The sequence below is a fragment of the Atractosteus spatula genome, chromosome 6, assembly GCF_055471065.1.
Source record: "Atractosteus spatula isolate fAtrSpa1 chromosome 6, fAtrSpa1.hap1, whole genome shotgun sequence".
NCBI classification, from domain to species: Eukaryota; Metazoa; Chordata; class Actinopteri; order Semionotiformes; family Lepisosteidae; genus Atractosteus; species Atractosteus spatula.
In genome coordinates, this window is record NC_142711.1 from 54,154,149 (window position 1) to 54,169,739 (window position 15,591).

A 15,591-nucleotide genomic window follows, 5' to 3' on the forward strand; every position below is an offset into this window, starting at 1 on the left:
AGTACTTTTTAATTAGAAAGATCAGAGGCTCAAAGACAATGAATGAGAGGGCCCTCGGGCCCCACAGGTACGTCAAAGTTTAATTATTAGATTACCTTTTCTTATACTCCATTTACTTTTATGTCACATAGTAGGCTATCTTCTGTTTTGTGGTTTAGAACAGTTAGACTTAAAGACAAATACTTAATAATGTCTAAGAGTCCCCCCCCCCCACATGACTTCATATCTATATGTCTATGTATATGATGATTGTGGTGGGTTGAATTCCCATTTCGTGCTTGGTAAGGAAACCAGCACGCGCATCTATTAGTTTTCAAAAACTTCGAGGACAGCCTGATTCTTTTTAGCCACGAATGGCCAGTCCTGGTCCTGAAGGGCTGGTGAGTCTGCAGGTTTTTTAGGAGTCTTCAAAGGACCAGCACCTGAAGAGTTTGAGGAAGCAGGTAAATTGGTCCCATTAAGCCCCTAATGAGCTGATTGAGCTTGTTAGGAGCTGAGTTGGAATGGAAACCTGCAGACACACAGGCCCTCCAGGACCAGGGTTGCTTATCCCTGTAATATAAACAGTGTCCCCCTGTTAAAGATTTGAAGGTCTTTCTCATGAACTATTCATGTTCAAGGATACTTGTTGTTTTTAATACTATGGCATATAACTCCAGTGTGAAGTAACTAAGAACTTCTTTCCCAATAGAGAGGTGTATTGTTTTGAAAAGGCAAAGGCTGAAGCCTTGCTCCATCTCATTTTTCACGAATTTCAACTGCTCACTGGATTTTGCATCATTGAGTTTAGAAAGCAAATTGTGCTTATTTTGGGATGTTTTACGTATTTTTCCCAAATTGTTTTACCATTGTTTTCGTTCTTAATAAATGGCAACCTTTATTATTATTTTGGGTTTTATTTTACTTGCAGATTTTTCAATTGCTTTTGCTTTCTAATCCACCCTTGTACTAGCATAAGGTGAAAACGTACATGTTTTCACTGAAACATGGATAGGTCCATCTCCTGTATATTGTCTGTAGGAACACAGCATAAATGGCAGAACTGAGATGCTGCAGTTAGAACTTGACGTGTAAGCCTGCAGTAGTATCACTGACAAGTGCTTTGTCTGTTGGCCCTTGTACAGTTGTTCACATGTTTGAGTGAAATCTTAAAAACTTCTGTTAAGGTTCATAAAGAACTAGTAGTTCTATATAAAAAAGACCCCTTTAACTTCTTTTTCACAAAACAGTAATGAAAATGGCTCTTCAGAAAGCCACTGCTGCCTTCAAATAAAAACCTGAATTACCCACAGACTTATCACATGTCCTCTGTAAAACTCTTCAAGAAAAATCACACAAAAAAGAGATTTTGCTCACCAGAACTAATTTTCTTCCTAAGAAAAGCTTAGGCCTTAGGAACAGCTGTTAGCTGTCTGCAGTCATGTCTGTGCTTACTCTACCAAATGACATTTCCATTGTCCTTACTCTTCTAGCAATACAAATTACCAATTAGAATATTTCTATTTTATTTTTCTAGTATCTGTAGTACCTAGGTGGTAAGCATTTCCAGTTACTATTATCCTTATGGACTTTATATTTTATTACTGGAATGGATCTTCACGATGACTTTAAAATGACAATTATGAGTTTCAAACAAAGGCAGTTACTTATTAACCAAACAGTAAGGTTTTGTTGTTAAAAAAAAACCTGATTCCATTCATTTCTGATTTAAAGAATGCTGTAATCTTTTTAGTTTTAACTTATTTTCTTACATGGTTCAACAGATTTTGTGCTTGCTGCTTAAACCGAGTTGTCGAGTTACTTTTTTTTTTGCTGTAGCTTGAACAGTTGTTTAAAAATGCACAGAATAATGACATCAAGTTCAAGAGATAATTATGCCAGTTTTATATATAGGTTATCTAATGCTACTATCTTAAGTTCTGCATTTAATAACTTTTTTCACTGTATTGATGCACAAAGCTTAAAATCTTGTCTAAGCTTTACTGCAAATAGTTTCCTTAGCATGTCAAGGTAGTTCTTCTTGTGATGCTTCTTGTTTTAAAAGCTGTTAGAAGAAGCATTGTACAATCCAGCCCAAAGGAGGAGGTTTTTTTTAATTTGTATGTTTTTAAGTACATATGAAAAAATAGTTCACACAATCAATGTTTTCTTGTCTTTGTTACGCACTGCATTTGAAAACATGTAATCTAAAAAGTGCTTTTTGGGAAACAAAATGAAAAACTCTTTGTTCTGTCTTGCAGTGTACACTGAGCTGTTTTTTTCTGGCAGTGATAAATGTCAATTTTCTTGGGTTTGCAATTAAGGGAAACGTTTAAAAAAACATTTTCAATCAGAAGCAAAAGTTTGTGAGAATCAGATTGCTTTTTTGTATTTAATTCCTAGCCCGTTTGTTTCGATTGTCCAGTATTTTAGTTTTCCATGTATGTTGATGGGTGTCGAATCACGAGCAACCAAGACTGCAGCACATCTCTGTACTTTTGAAGTCACATCTGTGTTTCTGATATGGCTGCAGACACTCATTTAAACTCTTTCCCTATCTCCGTTCTCCCAACTGAGCATTTTGAGCATTTCAGTGTTTGAGTTTTTCCTATTCTGTAGATGAGTGCGGGGTGCTTTGCACTCTGTGAAAAGCATGGCACACAACGCATAATGGAAGCAAGAAAGAAAATGGAAGAATAACTTGTGGCAAAGCGATGTCAAGAAAGTCCTTTGAAAACCACTGCCTTTCGGGGGAGTGTTTTTGGCAGGAGCTTGAATACTTGTTGGTTGGCTGCATGGGCGAAGTGCTTGTTCATGTGTATTAGCTGAATAGGAGTTTCAGTTCACAGGTTCAGTCTTCGGAGGACAGGTCTGGAAGGTTGGGCTTGTCATCACACTTATATTCTGTTCCGTAGTGCTGACACCTCAACACCATGTTCTTTGAGTACTTGGCACACATTGTCTTATGTTCACTGTTTTATATGCATTTATGTTAGACAAGTCAAGAAAGTAAAAAATGTAGCCCTGCCAGAATAGTTAAAAGCAATGTTCTCAGCATCCAGACTAATAAACAACAAGTGTACTAAATAAAAAGTTAAAATTGGATACAGGATATGGAGCTACTAATGGTCATTTTTATAAAACCCCATTTTTTTTGGACACAATCCTCAGCTATTACCAAATGATATGCAGGTCTAGGAAATTCTAAAAAACATGTACTTCTCGTACATTGTCATTTTATTGCATGTCCAAGTAGTGGTATAAGGCAGCAATTATTTGTATTTTTTTTTATTTAGGATTATATATTTTGAATTGACCCACCCTCCCGAGCAACCCCAATCCATGTTTAATAAAAATTACATTACCTTGAATATAAATCAGGCAACTGACGCTAATCATGCAAATCGCTCTTGAGAAAAATGAGCCGATGAAGATAATTGGTGTGGGGTGGTCAGTCTCTGATGTAATTTATTATTTAGCCTGGGTCTCAATTTATATCATTGCAAAAACATTCCTAAAAACAATCTCACTTTAAAATAGGGTTTCAAAACCAGACACTTCCTGATGGTTTTTTTCTTCTAAGATCATATTTTGGAACAGATTCAAGTTAGAATGAAACCAAGGAGTGTTACCTAAAGGTAACTCATTCATGACCCAGTGGTGGCTTGACAAAGTTAATCATGTTAACTGGCCTGAATCCTGCATCTGTCTATTTTTCTGGCACCATGGATTTGGGGAGTATGCATGTGTCACGTAAGGTTCCTAAAACACCAGAAAGGCCACAGTAACATTGTCCTTGGCAGTTGAGTTCTGACTGTTCTCCTGACACAGGAGTGTATTGAAAGCAAGATTCAAATACACAGTATATAATGTTTCTTCTAAGAAGGCAGTAAACTTTGTTGCAAATATTCAGCAACCTTCACAGCAACACAATATTTTGTAATATTCCACCATGGTTCATAGATAAAATTGTATTGTATTTCCTCCTGTGATAGCTTGTTCCATCATGACAGTGCCTTCAGAAAGAATTCAGACCCCCCCCCCACATCAGTCGACACCCAAAACCCCATAATGACAAAGTGAAAACATGTTTTTAGGAGTTTTTGCAAATTTATTAAAAATAAAAAACTTAAATCTCCCATTTACATACGTGTTCAGACCCTTCATTCAGTACTTTGTAGGACCACCTTTAGCAGCGATTACAGCTGTGTGTCTCCTTGGGTATGCTTCTACCAGCTTTGCACACCTGGATTTGGGCAGTTTCTCCCATTCTTCCTTGTAGACCCTCTCAAGCTCTGACAGGTTGGATGGGGAGCGTCGGTGAATTGCAATCTTCAGGTTTCTTCAAAGATTTTCTATGGGGTTCAAGTCCGGGCTTTGGCTGGGCCACTCAAGGACATTCAGAGACTTGTTCCGAAGCCACTCCAGCGTTGTCTTGGCTGTAGGCTTCGGATCATTGTCATGCTGAAAGGTGAATCTTCACCCCAGTCCAAGGTTGTGTGCGCTCTGGAGAAGGTTTTCTTCAAGGACCTCTCTGTATTTGGCTCCATTCGTCTTTCCCTCAGTCCTGGCCGGTTTCCCAGTCCCTGCCACTGAGAAGCATCCCCACAGCATGATGCTGCCGTGCTCACCATAGGGATGGTATTGGCCAGGTGATGAGCATTACCTGGTTTTCGCCAGACATGGGGTTTGGCATTCAGGCCAAAGAGTTCAATTTTTGTCTCATCAGGCCAGAGAATCTTTTTCCTCAGAGTCCTTTAAGTGGGCTGTCGTATGACCTTTACACAGGAGTGGCTTCCGTCTAGCTGCTGTAGCATAGAGACCTGATTGATGGAGTGTGTATCTTTACACAGATACTCTGACACTCTGTTAGAGTGGCCATTGGGTTCTTGGTCACCTCCCTGACCAAGGTCCTTCTTGCCTGAATACCCAATTTGACCGGACAGCCAGCTCTAGGAAGAGTCTTGGTGGTTCCAAACTTATTCCATTTGGCAATGATGGAGGTCACTGTGCTACTGGGAACCGTCAATGCATTGCCAATTTTTTATACCCTTTTCCAGATCTATGCATTGATACAATCCTATCTTGGAGGTCTACGGAGAGATCCTTGGACTTCATGGCTTGGTTTGTACTCTGCTATGCACTGTGAACTGTGGGACCTTATGAAGACAAGTGTGTGCCTTTCTAAATCGTGTCCCATCAAGTGAATTTGCCGCAGGTGGACTATAATCAAGTTCTAGAGACCTCTCAAACATGATCAAAAGCAGTAGGATGCATCTGAGCTCAAGTTGGAGTGTCATAGTTAAGGGCATGAATACTTATGTAGATGGGAGATTTCAGTTTTTTAAAATAAATTTGCAAAAATTCCTAAAAACAAGTTTTCACTTTGTCATTATGGGCTGTTGTGTGTCGATTGATGGCAAATAAAGAATCAGTTCAATCCATTTAGAAATAAGTCTACAATACAAAGTTTTGAAAAAGTGGAAGGGTCTGAATTCTTTCTGAAAGCACTGTATGTCCATGCTTCTTCTCTCTTCCTGTTTTGGAGTGACCTTGATTGTTTTTTCTTGATAAAGTTCTTTAAATGATTTTAAAAGTTGACGAAGTACAATTAAAAGTATCTCTGTTGACCTGTGTTCATATATTGAAGATACTTTCATTGTACATAAAGTAGTATTCCATTTGGATCCTCCAATAGCCTTATGTAGTTACATAGTTAAATATGAATGGTACATCATATTACATGGTGACATGTTATGTGTTGACTTTTAAGTGTTTCTTCTGCTTTTCATTGTTTCAGCTGGTTTTACACTGGAAATGTATGGAAATTAAACCGTTTTATTCATCCTTTGTTTCTGGGATGTGACAGAGACGCACAACTGTCTTAAACTGATATCAGCTTAATACCCTGAGGAGGGAATTATGATGATAAAAGGGCCCTAAGCGTATTGTTAAAATATTTTATTAAACATACTGCAGGGTCCTTTTGGAAAATGAAATGTTAAAATAACTTGTTCTACAATCAGATTTACATTACCATGCTAATGGGTTTTATAAATCTAAGAATTCAAATATCCTGGAGGCTGATTTGCAAACTACTTTTCTGAAGAAAACGAGTAAACGGCTAATTAAAATTAAAACTGCACAGAAAAATATTTTGAAATCGGCACTATTTCAGTATGCAATTAGGCACGTAGCTTTTCTCATTGCTAGTGTGTAATAATCAAACAAGTGACCTGAATAGTTAAATGAGCGTGTACCTGCTTAATACATTACTACAAAATTAATATTAGTCTTGACGTTTTTTTTTAAAACTTGAATTATACAGGATGTTTCTTTTCTCACTGTTTGGAATAGTACATTTAACCCTGTGTCGCAGACACTTTCTCTTGATATGGGGAGAATTGAAAAATGTTCTAGCCTTTAAATATTGTGGTCTCTAAATGTGGTGCACACCTCTCACCATGGGACGGGAACGAAACTGACGATTTTAAGTTGCAGATGTAGACTGCCGTGCCGTACAGATAATTGGCCAGTAAGGGATGTCCCTTCTTTTTGGCAAGACTCCTGGTGATGTGACCGATATTATTGTTTGCAAGAAGAATTGGTCTTCTGTGGTTTAGCAAACTCTTAAGTGGGTGAAATTTGTTTTTACCCTTTGTTCTAGTAAAGCATGTGTTTTCTGGGGGGGAATACCCAGTTGGTATTGCTTGTCGCTATAAACCCTACAACCATACATGGGAGAATAAGGAAGTATAGGCGGACTTCTCCAGCCTGTCCACCTTTATTTTTAATTGTCACTGGTAACCCAGCCCTGTACTGGCAGGCAGATTGATTGGTGAAGAGGTGCATCACCACCAGAGCTTCATGCCAACAAAGCTCTTGGGAGGATTGGAGGTTGCTGCGTTTCTGAGTTGCCAAGAGATCCCTGGCCAACTGTTTACACACTGCCATCGCTACCCCACAAGATAACTAGGAATTGGCCGAGCGCAGGTGCTGCTTCAGGGATCCTAGTCACAGTTGGCTAGTGACATAACCCAGACTTGATCCTGCACTTGGCTGGGCACCTTCAATCGTTTGGCCACTAAGGATGCCCCAGAACTTGATGTTTAGGCCTAATGGACACTACGCGTCAGATCTCTGTGCCATCCACCAACTGTGTGTAGCACGTCTTGCACCATTAGTCAGTCTCAGGAAGTAAGTACCACACGCGAGGACCTGTCACTGCTGTTCATTTTGCACTTGCTCGCTCAGGGTGGCCCTCCGTCTTAGTTTGTGAAAAAGTTTTTTTTTTTCTTTTGAAGGAACTTTGGGCTTGTTGGAAAGTAAATGGCGATTGTCTTGACAGTGAGAGTGCAGACTAAATCTTTTAATAATTAAAACTTATTTTAATTTTACCAGACTGTTGACATAAAATGTCAGTCAGCACTGGTGTATAGAACTCTCTCCCAAGGGATGTGAGGAACAGTGCACCACTATCAGCCATCTTCTCTCCCTCAGCACTCTCTGCGTAAGCTTCTGAAGAATGTTATCAAAGATTGTAAAAAGTTTGGGGAAAAAATGTATTTAAAAGTAAAGACATTTACGAATTACTACTGTTTTACTGAGGCTGAACCTCATGCAGATGGTTAAAAACTACAGTGTACTTGAGGAAATATTTTTTGGGGTGAAACTAATTTTAATGTTCATAAAACCATAAATGTCTGGCAAGACAAATTCTTTGCATGTATTGAGCTAAGTTAAAGCAATGTTTAAAGAGCGTTCTATGACTTGCACGCGAGAACTCGGGCATCAAGTTTAGCAGGATTATTAAGCTTTTACCATGCCAATGGCTAATCAAGCAAATCAAGCTTGCTTCTCCGAAGATGTCTGTGGAGAAAGTGTCAGTTGTAATCAGCTTTGCCAATAGTTGCCAGCTCCCATACATTTGATGAATTTGCACTTTAAAACTATTGCTCCCGCGTCTAGTATTTATCATCACCTGTCAAAAAGCATTACCTCAAGAAGGTGATCAGCCTTGGGAATATTGGTTATTTCTCTTTGCAAAGTCACTGAATTGGGTATTTCTGGTTCACTACCTGCTAATTCCACTTACTGTAGGTTGAAGGCAGTTTGGGACTTGCTGATAAGTCATTGTTATAAGTCTTCCCCTGAAGACAGTCTTAGAACCTTTCTAACCAGATACAGAATTGTGGATCATTTGTAGATCCTGGTAGGGTTAAGCTGTTCTTTAAGGAACAATCACCACAGAATTTCTGAAATGCTTTTTTTAAATTCATTGAAAGATCATTTTAATTGAGTGTATTTGCTACCGAAAGCACTCCTGTATTGCTAATGAAAATGAAGAAAGATATTTAGCATTGAAACTGAATAACCCCCCAAAAAAGTTTAAAGTGTAGATTTATTTGAGTGTTCTCCAACTCTGGTCCTGTGGTCTGGTAGGATTGGTAGGCTGGTTTTTAAACCTTAAAAGTCCGGAAAAGAGTTGATTGAATTAATGCTCAGGCAAAATGGGAACCAGAAGAGAAAGCGCACTTTGGGAACTGAATTTCTTTTCAATTTCTGTACCCATTTTAAATTAGTTAGGAAGTACCCACACAATGGCTGTCCTTATTGTTGGTCTTCCTTGTGTTCTCCAATTGGGATTAAATGGGTTATTTTACTTTTCTGACCCTTAAAAGCATGAGTATGAGTGCCGAGAGCAATGCGTCAGCCTCAGCTGTCTTGGGTTGGGGCTCAGAGCCCTGTGCAGTTTGTGACGTGAGGGTGTTTCTAAACGTACAATCAGTTTGTGACTGGTACACAATTTATATTTAGTTAATATGTTAAGTATATATTAATTTAATGATGATTTTTGGATTCTTCCGTCTTGTTCCCCTACATGGTGTCCATCATGTCTGTGTTCTGCTCACATACCATTTTTTACACGGTGGTAATCTCCACTGGTTCAGTCCCTGAAGCGTAGCCTGTTCTGCTGCCTATTGCACAAACCCCCTCAACAGGCCAGGGTTTGCTTTTATGGAAAAGGGCAGCAAGTTCTTCTGTTACTTTCTTAGTGTTTAGAAATGGCAAAAATCCTGAAGATAGTTTGTGTGTGTAAAAGTGAGTGAGACAAGAACTAACATTTCAAAGATTAATTTGGAAAATCAGTAACTACTAGTTTCTTCTACCTCTTGGATTACCTTAGTAGCGTTGTGGAGTGACTTGAAAACTTAGATGTGGTTTCTGGACAGAATGGCAGCAGTTAAACTAGATACCTATAACACCTTGTTCAGCCGTTGAATTATATGTCAGAGATGATGATGCACTTGCCTCTGACAAATGAGTCATGATAAAGTCTTCGTGTATTTGTCTGCACAAAACAGAAATCTGGGATTTTATTGTACTGAGAGCTGGAGGTGACTCGAGGTGATACCCAGTCATAGCTTCCTCGCCCAGACTTTCCCAGCACGCTGATTTCCGTGCTCACCTCTTTCTTGTGCAAGTTCTGTATTTAAATTGAGTGTTAGAGTAATATCATACAGTTTAAACTGACGTCAGTCGCAAACTATGCTGAATAGAAGAAATAGTGCAGTTTAGTTAAGGTATTATGGGTTTGACAATGAACGTAAAATGCAGTTGGTTTTCATTTCTGCTATGAGCTACTATGTCCAGGCTATTCCTGTGAGGTGATACCGAGTGGTTTTTGTAAGGTAGGAGCACATCCAAAATATCGGGTGCCTGCAACATCCTTCTGGTTAGGTTATGGCTCTTTCCAAAACCCAGAACCTGAAACATTAGGTTTTCCTGGTCAGTTTTGACCCAACTTTGTTTTTCCAGTAGAAATATGCATAGTTATGATTATTGTTTTAAAGAAACTGGAGGTGGTCAAGTTTAGTCTTGTGGTACAGTTGAGCTGGAATCGTCAGTTGAATGTTCATAAGCAAAGCCATGGCAGCATAGGCCTTTTTATAAAGCGTGCACAGCATGTCAACAGCACAGCAAAGTGTGAGGTTAAGTGCAACGTTATGTTTCTTTACACTGCAACTTAAGTGGATATGCGCCATAAGTTAACTGTATAATTTAATTTAATTTTTGTTATATCATCCCAATATTGTGTATGAGTGGCCCACTGCAGAAAACTGTTTGTGACCAATAAGGATCCTTCATCTGTATTCTGTATTGTATGCATGGCTTTGGACTGAAACCTGAGGAATCTCGTTTAGATGGTATTGAGCACAGAAGTGAGTATTGATTGAAATACAATAATATTTATATATTACATAATAAAATGCAATTTCAGGTTTCTGATTTAAAAATGAGAATGCTTTCTTCAGTGGCTTTAATATATTTCATACAATTATCTAATTAGTCTACATTAACAATGGTTTATAATCTGTTAATGGGCAACAATTCCATTTTCTTTTTGACTGATGTTGCCCATCAACAGGTTCTAAACCATTGTTAATGTAGACGATATAATTGTACAAAATTGAGCTTTCCTTATTTTCCGACTGGCCATAAAGAATTGTCTACAACCCCTACACCCCCCCCCCCCCCCCCACCACCCTTTCACTTCTGTGCTACTTATTTGATACTATTTTCCTAATATCAAATTCTGTTTTTGTTTTCAAATGCAGTCAAAAGCACAGGCTCAGAAACCACTTTGTTTTGTCCCCACTGTTGTGCAAATTTCAGGCCATGAGTCTGCTTCTTTGTTGTGTTTGGCTATTGATTTTTCTTGTGTGCTGTAGTGACTGATGTTCTTAAAGTTCTTCCCTTCTGAAGGCTTAGTTTTAACAGCAAGTGAAAAATATGCACTTCTGAAATTAGACAAAGGGGAGAGAGTATTAGCCTTTGTGAACCCTGATGTCTTAAGGGCTTATACCTTTTAAAAAACCTTTGTTCTCTTTAAAAAAAGCTCCTGATCATAATGGGTATTTTTTATTATTTTCAACATAGAACTATAATCATATGGCACAGTAGCAACATTATGCCATTTATGTTTGCTCGGTTGGCATTTCAACATGATTAGTGTTACTCTGGTTTTTCCATATGCTTTACAGTAACAAACATGCAGTGCACATGTTTGTGCACAGATAGAGGTATCTATCTGTAATACATTACATTTTCTTTGTTAATACAGCTGCATGTAGCCAGAAATGCATGAAGTTCTTTGGTGTTCATAGCAGGTTTTTAGAGATTTGAGGTCAGGCTAGTTGACCATTGTGTCACAATTTGAAGAGGGAGAGCAAATGCCTGTGCATGGCCTTGCGTTGCAGTCCAATAAATAAAGCCGTAGTTAAGCAATGAATGTGCTTTTGAATTGGAAACGGCAATATAAATGGGACCGTAGTAATTAAAAAGAATTAGGAGCACATTAAGGTCCCGACATGTTATTAGTAATGTATGAACAAATTAAATGTTCTTATTTCATGGTTGATGGTTTTGAGAAAGGACTTGAATTCTCAATGAAGAAAAAGGTAGCGAGCTTGTAACTGTACTGCCGGTTGCACACTATTGCACTGTGTGGAAGGGTTTTTCCGGACGTGAGGCTGTCGTATCTTTGTTTCCAGTCAGGAGGGGTGGTGCAAAGGTGAGTGTGCGCTACCTCCAGAGGGACAAGCTGTCGAAGGGCTTGTTCTAGCTCCACTCATGTCAAGGCAGAGACAGCGGCAAAGTGCCCCCATGTGCATTCAGCTAAGATTTACATTTCTCAAATTCATTGTTGTTCGCTAAGCATTGTGTACAGGAATGGGAGTATCATATGAGCTGAAAGGTAGCTTAAGCATATGGCAGATGCCTTTGTCAAAGGCAGCATCTAGAAGGCACAGTCATGAGTTGGTTAAACACAGAAGGAAGACATTGTAGTTCACAGAGATCTGGTGAGACACCTAGAAATAAGCTGAAGGATTTCAATGCTTTGCATAAATAAAACCTTTAGCAGTTTTTAAAATTATGGTGCATTGTTTTCACTGTCAGACTTGTTACATGTCTTAAATAGTAGTTGGCAGTATGAAGTTATGCATTTTGGCAGTTCAATTTGAAAGTGAGCATTTCAAATAAAGATGAGTATTCTCATAAATGAACCAAGACTCAAGTTATTACAGTAGTTATTTCAAGTGGTGTTATTAAGGCGTAAAATGTGGGTGAGGTTCTGTCAGCGTTTGGTGGTCAACTCCTTACAGTGAGGGCACCAAAACTGTGCTGCTCTAGCAGAGACTGGAGAGATCCCTCCGGTTAAATCAACATTCAAATAAGCAGTGGTACAGAAACTCTGCAGGACAGCTTTTTTCACAGCATGACTTGGCTGAATGAAAATTTTAAATTAATTTAAGCAGCGTTCCGCAGAGAGCTGTGGCGCCGTGTGGGAAGAGCTTTCCTGATGCTTGTCTCTGTACAGCTGCTCCTCATGTCATTTCCAGTAACGCAGTCATCCCCCTTCAGAGGAAGCCTGCCGTAGAGGGACCGCAGAACCTACTCGCCTGTCTTAATAATCGTGTTCTAACATCCTGCTTAAGTTGTTTGTGTTCTAACAACGGAGGGAGGCGAACCTCACTGGAATAAACACATCCTTTAAAGTGAAGAGTTGATTAATGTTGTCAATTTATGCCTATTGGTGTTCAGTGAATTGTGTTTAGGGTGTATTATCTAGATGCGATGCGATATCCCTAGTTTCTCTTATTGTAATGCGTCTTTAAGTAGTGTGTAACATGCCTCATATAGTAGACAGCTAGAGCATTGGGAGTTTCTAACTGGATTTATAAGTGACTTTAATTTTGCTTAACTTGATTTGGCTAAAACCACACTTTTGGCCTGTTGAATGTTCTTGACTACCATGGCAGTTTGTATTTGTTTCATGTAAGAGATTACAAATAAGAGGAGGACATAAGCCATCCATTTTTCCCCATCTTGGCCTGTCTGGTGAGTGACCCATAAAAAGCAAGTTTTTTTTCTCATTGCTGCAAGACTATCTTTTTTTTTGCTTTTTAAGTTGCCCATGTCCAACAGGGAAAGTTGCTAGCGTTCTGCAGGAAGCAAGAAGGAACATTTGAGATTTGAAGATTTGAGAGGAGAAATAAGTGAGGAGTTAGTCGATCTGAACATCGGGTACCAGGGAGAATTAAACTCACTCCACAGCTTGTGTGAGTGCACAGCCGTTACCGGTGGAAAGCCACTTATTCCTTGTGAGGGTCATTGCAGCCTGAAGCCTTTCAGTGTCACCAGGGGGGCAAAGCAGGTGGAGATTCTGAACAAGACGCCAATCCACAAATCCACAGTTTCTTTTCCCATCTGCTTCCTGTAGATTCCACAAAACTCCCCTTTTCTTGTCTGTAGAAAAGAGGCAAAAGGCTTGATAAACATGGAGATTTCTCTAGGAGAAGCAAGATTATTTTTACCATAAAGATAGGAAATCTAGCATCAAGGACTGCACCTCTTTATTTTAGACTGTTGGTAATGCCTCCCTTCTGTTTCTCAGCTCATCTCCTAATCAGTTTTAAGCTTTGTGCCCATGTGATGTGGTGTGTGGTAAATTATTGCATTTTTGAAGCTTGTGCCTTGTTTTTTCAAACATACTGCAAACTATGACTGCATTATCAATAGATGGATTGTCATGAGTTCTTTGTACCATATTTCTAAATTATATAGCGTGTATAGGAGAGCTGGATAATGTAGGAGTTTTAACCTAATTAATTCTCAGATTTTAAAGTGGTTACGATTCAGATTGTAAAAAATTAAAAGGATTAAAAAAAATAAAGTAAAAAACATTTTTGCATGGCAGGTTGACAATGTTAAATAAAAATAAGATCTTCAGAATCTGATCTCCAATGCAGCAGTACCTTAAATCCTGATGTAAAGTGTGGTGAGATGATGGGAGGAAGCTTCAGTGACCTAATGATTGCCTACCAGCACAAAGGCCAGAGTCATTGAATTGTTCTGGACAACTCCACAGTATGTCTGGATTTTGTCACTTGGTCCTGTCCTGAAATAGTGTGTTCATATTACTCTACCAAAGTACAATATAACATTGCTTAAATGTGTTGGTATTTAATTGCCAAACACTTCATTATAAGCACTTACCTTGGGGATAATACATTAGGGAATGTGTGAGAGTGTGCGGGGGGTTAAAATCCTGGATCGATTTTTAGTATTGTGGCCATCTCACCCCGTGTTCACATGAACATTGTCGGCTAGCCCTGTTTTGTGGCGATCGCTCCATGATAGTCAATGACAAGTGACCGTGTGCGCCGTGTTGCAATGTTTTTTTTTGTTTTGGTAAACAACCCGACGACTCACTGCCAGATATGATCCCTGGCAAAATGATGCATCCCTCTGACCTTCCAGAAACTATATTTGCGGGAAAGTGGCTGTGCCGTACAGAGGGGGTTGTGCGAGCCCGGCGGGTTTCGGAACGAGCCGTGCAGGGGTGCGTTAGCGGCGTGGGCTCTCCTCGGTGGCGCGGAGCGTAATCCTGAGTGTTGTCCTTCCGACAGAATGTCATCAGAGGACAAGACTCTGGAGCCCTCTGACCAAGGACCGTCACCGCCCCCGAGCAGCACAGCGGCCACCCCAGCTGGAAGCCCGGCCACCACAGACAAGCGACCCAGGGGAAGACCTCGCAAAGATGGCGTCGCGCCCACGCAGAAGTCCAAGAAAAAGTGAGCTGCTCATGGGTTTTCTACTGCGTGCGTGCGTGCGTGCGTGCGTGCGTGCGTGCGTGCGTGCGCTGTAGGACACAGGGGACACCACTCGGGTCACAAGGCTTCAGGAAGTGAAAAGTATGAAATTAGCTTAATGAGCGTTAGAAGTTTCTTATACGTAACAAAGGACATGCTTTTGTGACGAGGCTGTTACAGAGGAACATGGTTGAAAAAAGTGCTTTTGCCACCCATGAAATGTTTTCAAGGATGGGAGGTTTTCCTCTACCAGCTGTTTGTGAGGTGTATTTAATGGATATATGAGTTTTGAAATCTTTAAATAAGAAAGGGACTGAATGTCTGAAGATTGTGGCATCTTACAAGAATTTAGTTCAGAAAAAAAAACTACAAAAATATTACAGCTGTACTTAAGGTTAACCCTAGCGGGCTTCCCTTAGGACTATTAAGTTGTCCCAGTTTTATTAAGTGCCATGAATTATTGAATCAGCAAACAGTTTATTTTGTTCTCTCGTTCTGGGCACCCGAGATTTTGGAATACAGTGGGGTCTCAACATCTGCGAATTTAACTTGCGAATTTGTTTATTCACGATTTGGTCTGGCTGACGGGGGTTTGGGCCAAAGAGGAACAGAGCAGGATGAAACCGAGCCCAAGGTTGCCAAGCGCAGCTTTCACATTCGCCACTGCGGGCTAGGTTCAGATGAGGTGATTCCAGCTAGTGAGTGAGGCTTTCTAGATCTTAAGGGTATCGCTCGTGAGAAACTTGCTTGCTGATGAGCAACCGTTAATTTCAACTTTTTTTTTTTTACACATTTCAGTGTCATTTATTTTTTAATCTGTTGGGCGATATTTGTGAAGCATCCTTGAGTTAAACTACATGATGATAATTAACTGAAATGTAATTAGAGGGGGGAACCAAGCATTTAAACGTTCGTAGACGTACTATACAATTCAGAGTGATCTTGGATGCGAACA

At 39.7% G+C, this 15,591-nt stretch overlaps 1 protein-coding gene across 12 annotated transcripts in view; it reads left to right on the top strand.

The window, feature by feature from the left end:
* Nucleotides 1-15,591, top strand: part of LOC148833053 (histone-lysine N-methyltransferase 2C-like) — a 158,107-nt gene that overhangs the window by 10,565 nt on the left and 131,951 nt on the right. For all 12 annotated transcript variants that reach the window (XM_088918211.1, XM_088918217.1, XM_088918216.1 and 9 more), the window contains one exon: nucleotides 14,454-14,618. In XM_088918211.1, coding sequence (XP_088774337.1) covers nucleotides 14,455-14,618 — 164 coding nt within the window. In that variant the 5' untranslated portion in view covers nucleotide 14,454. The remainder of the gene's footprint in view (nucleotides 1-14,453; nucleotides 14,619-15,591) is intronic.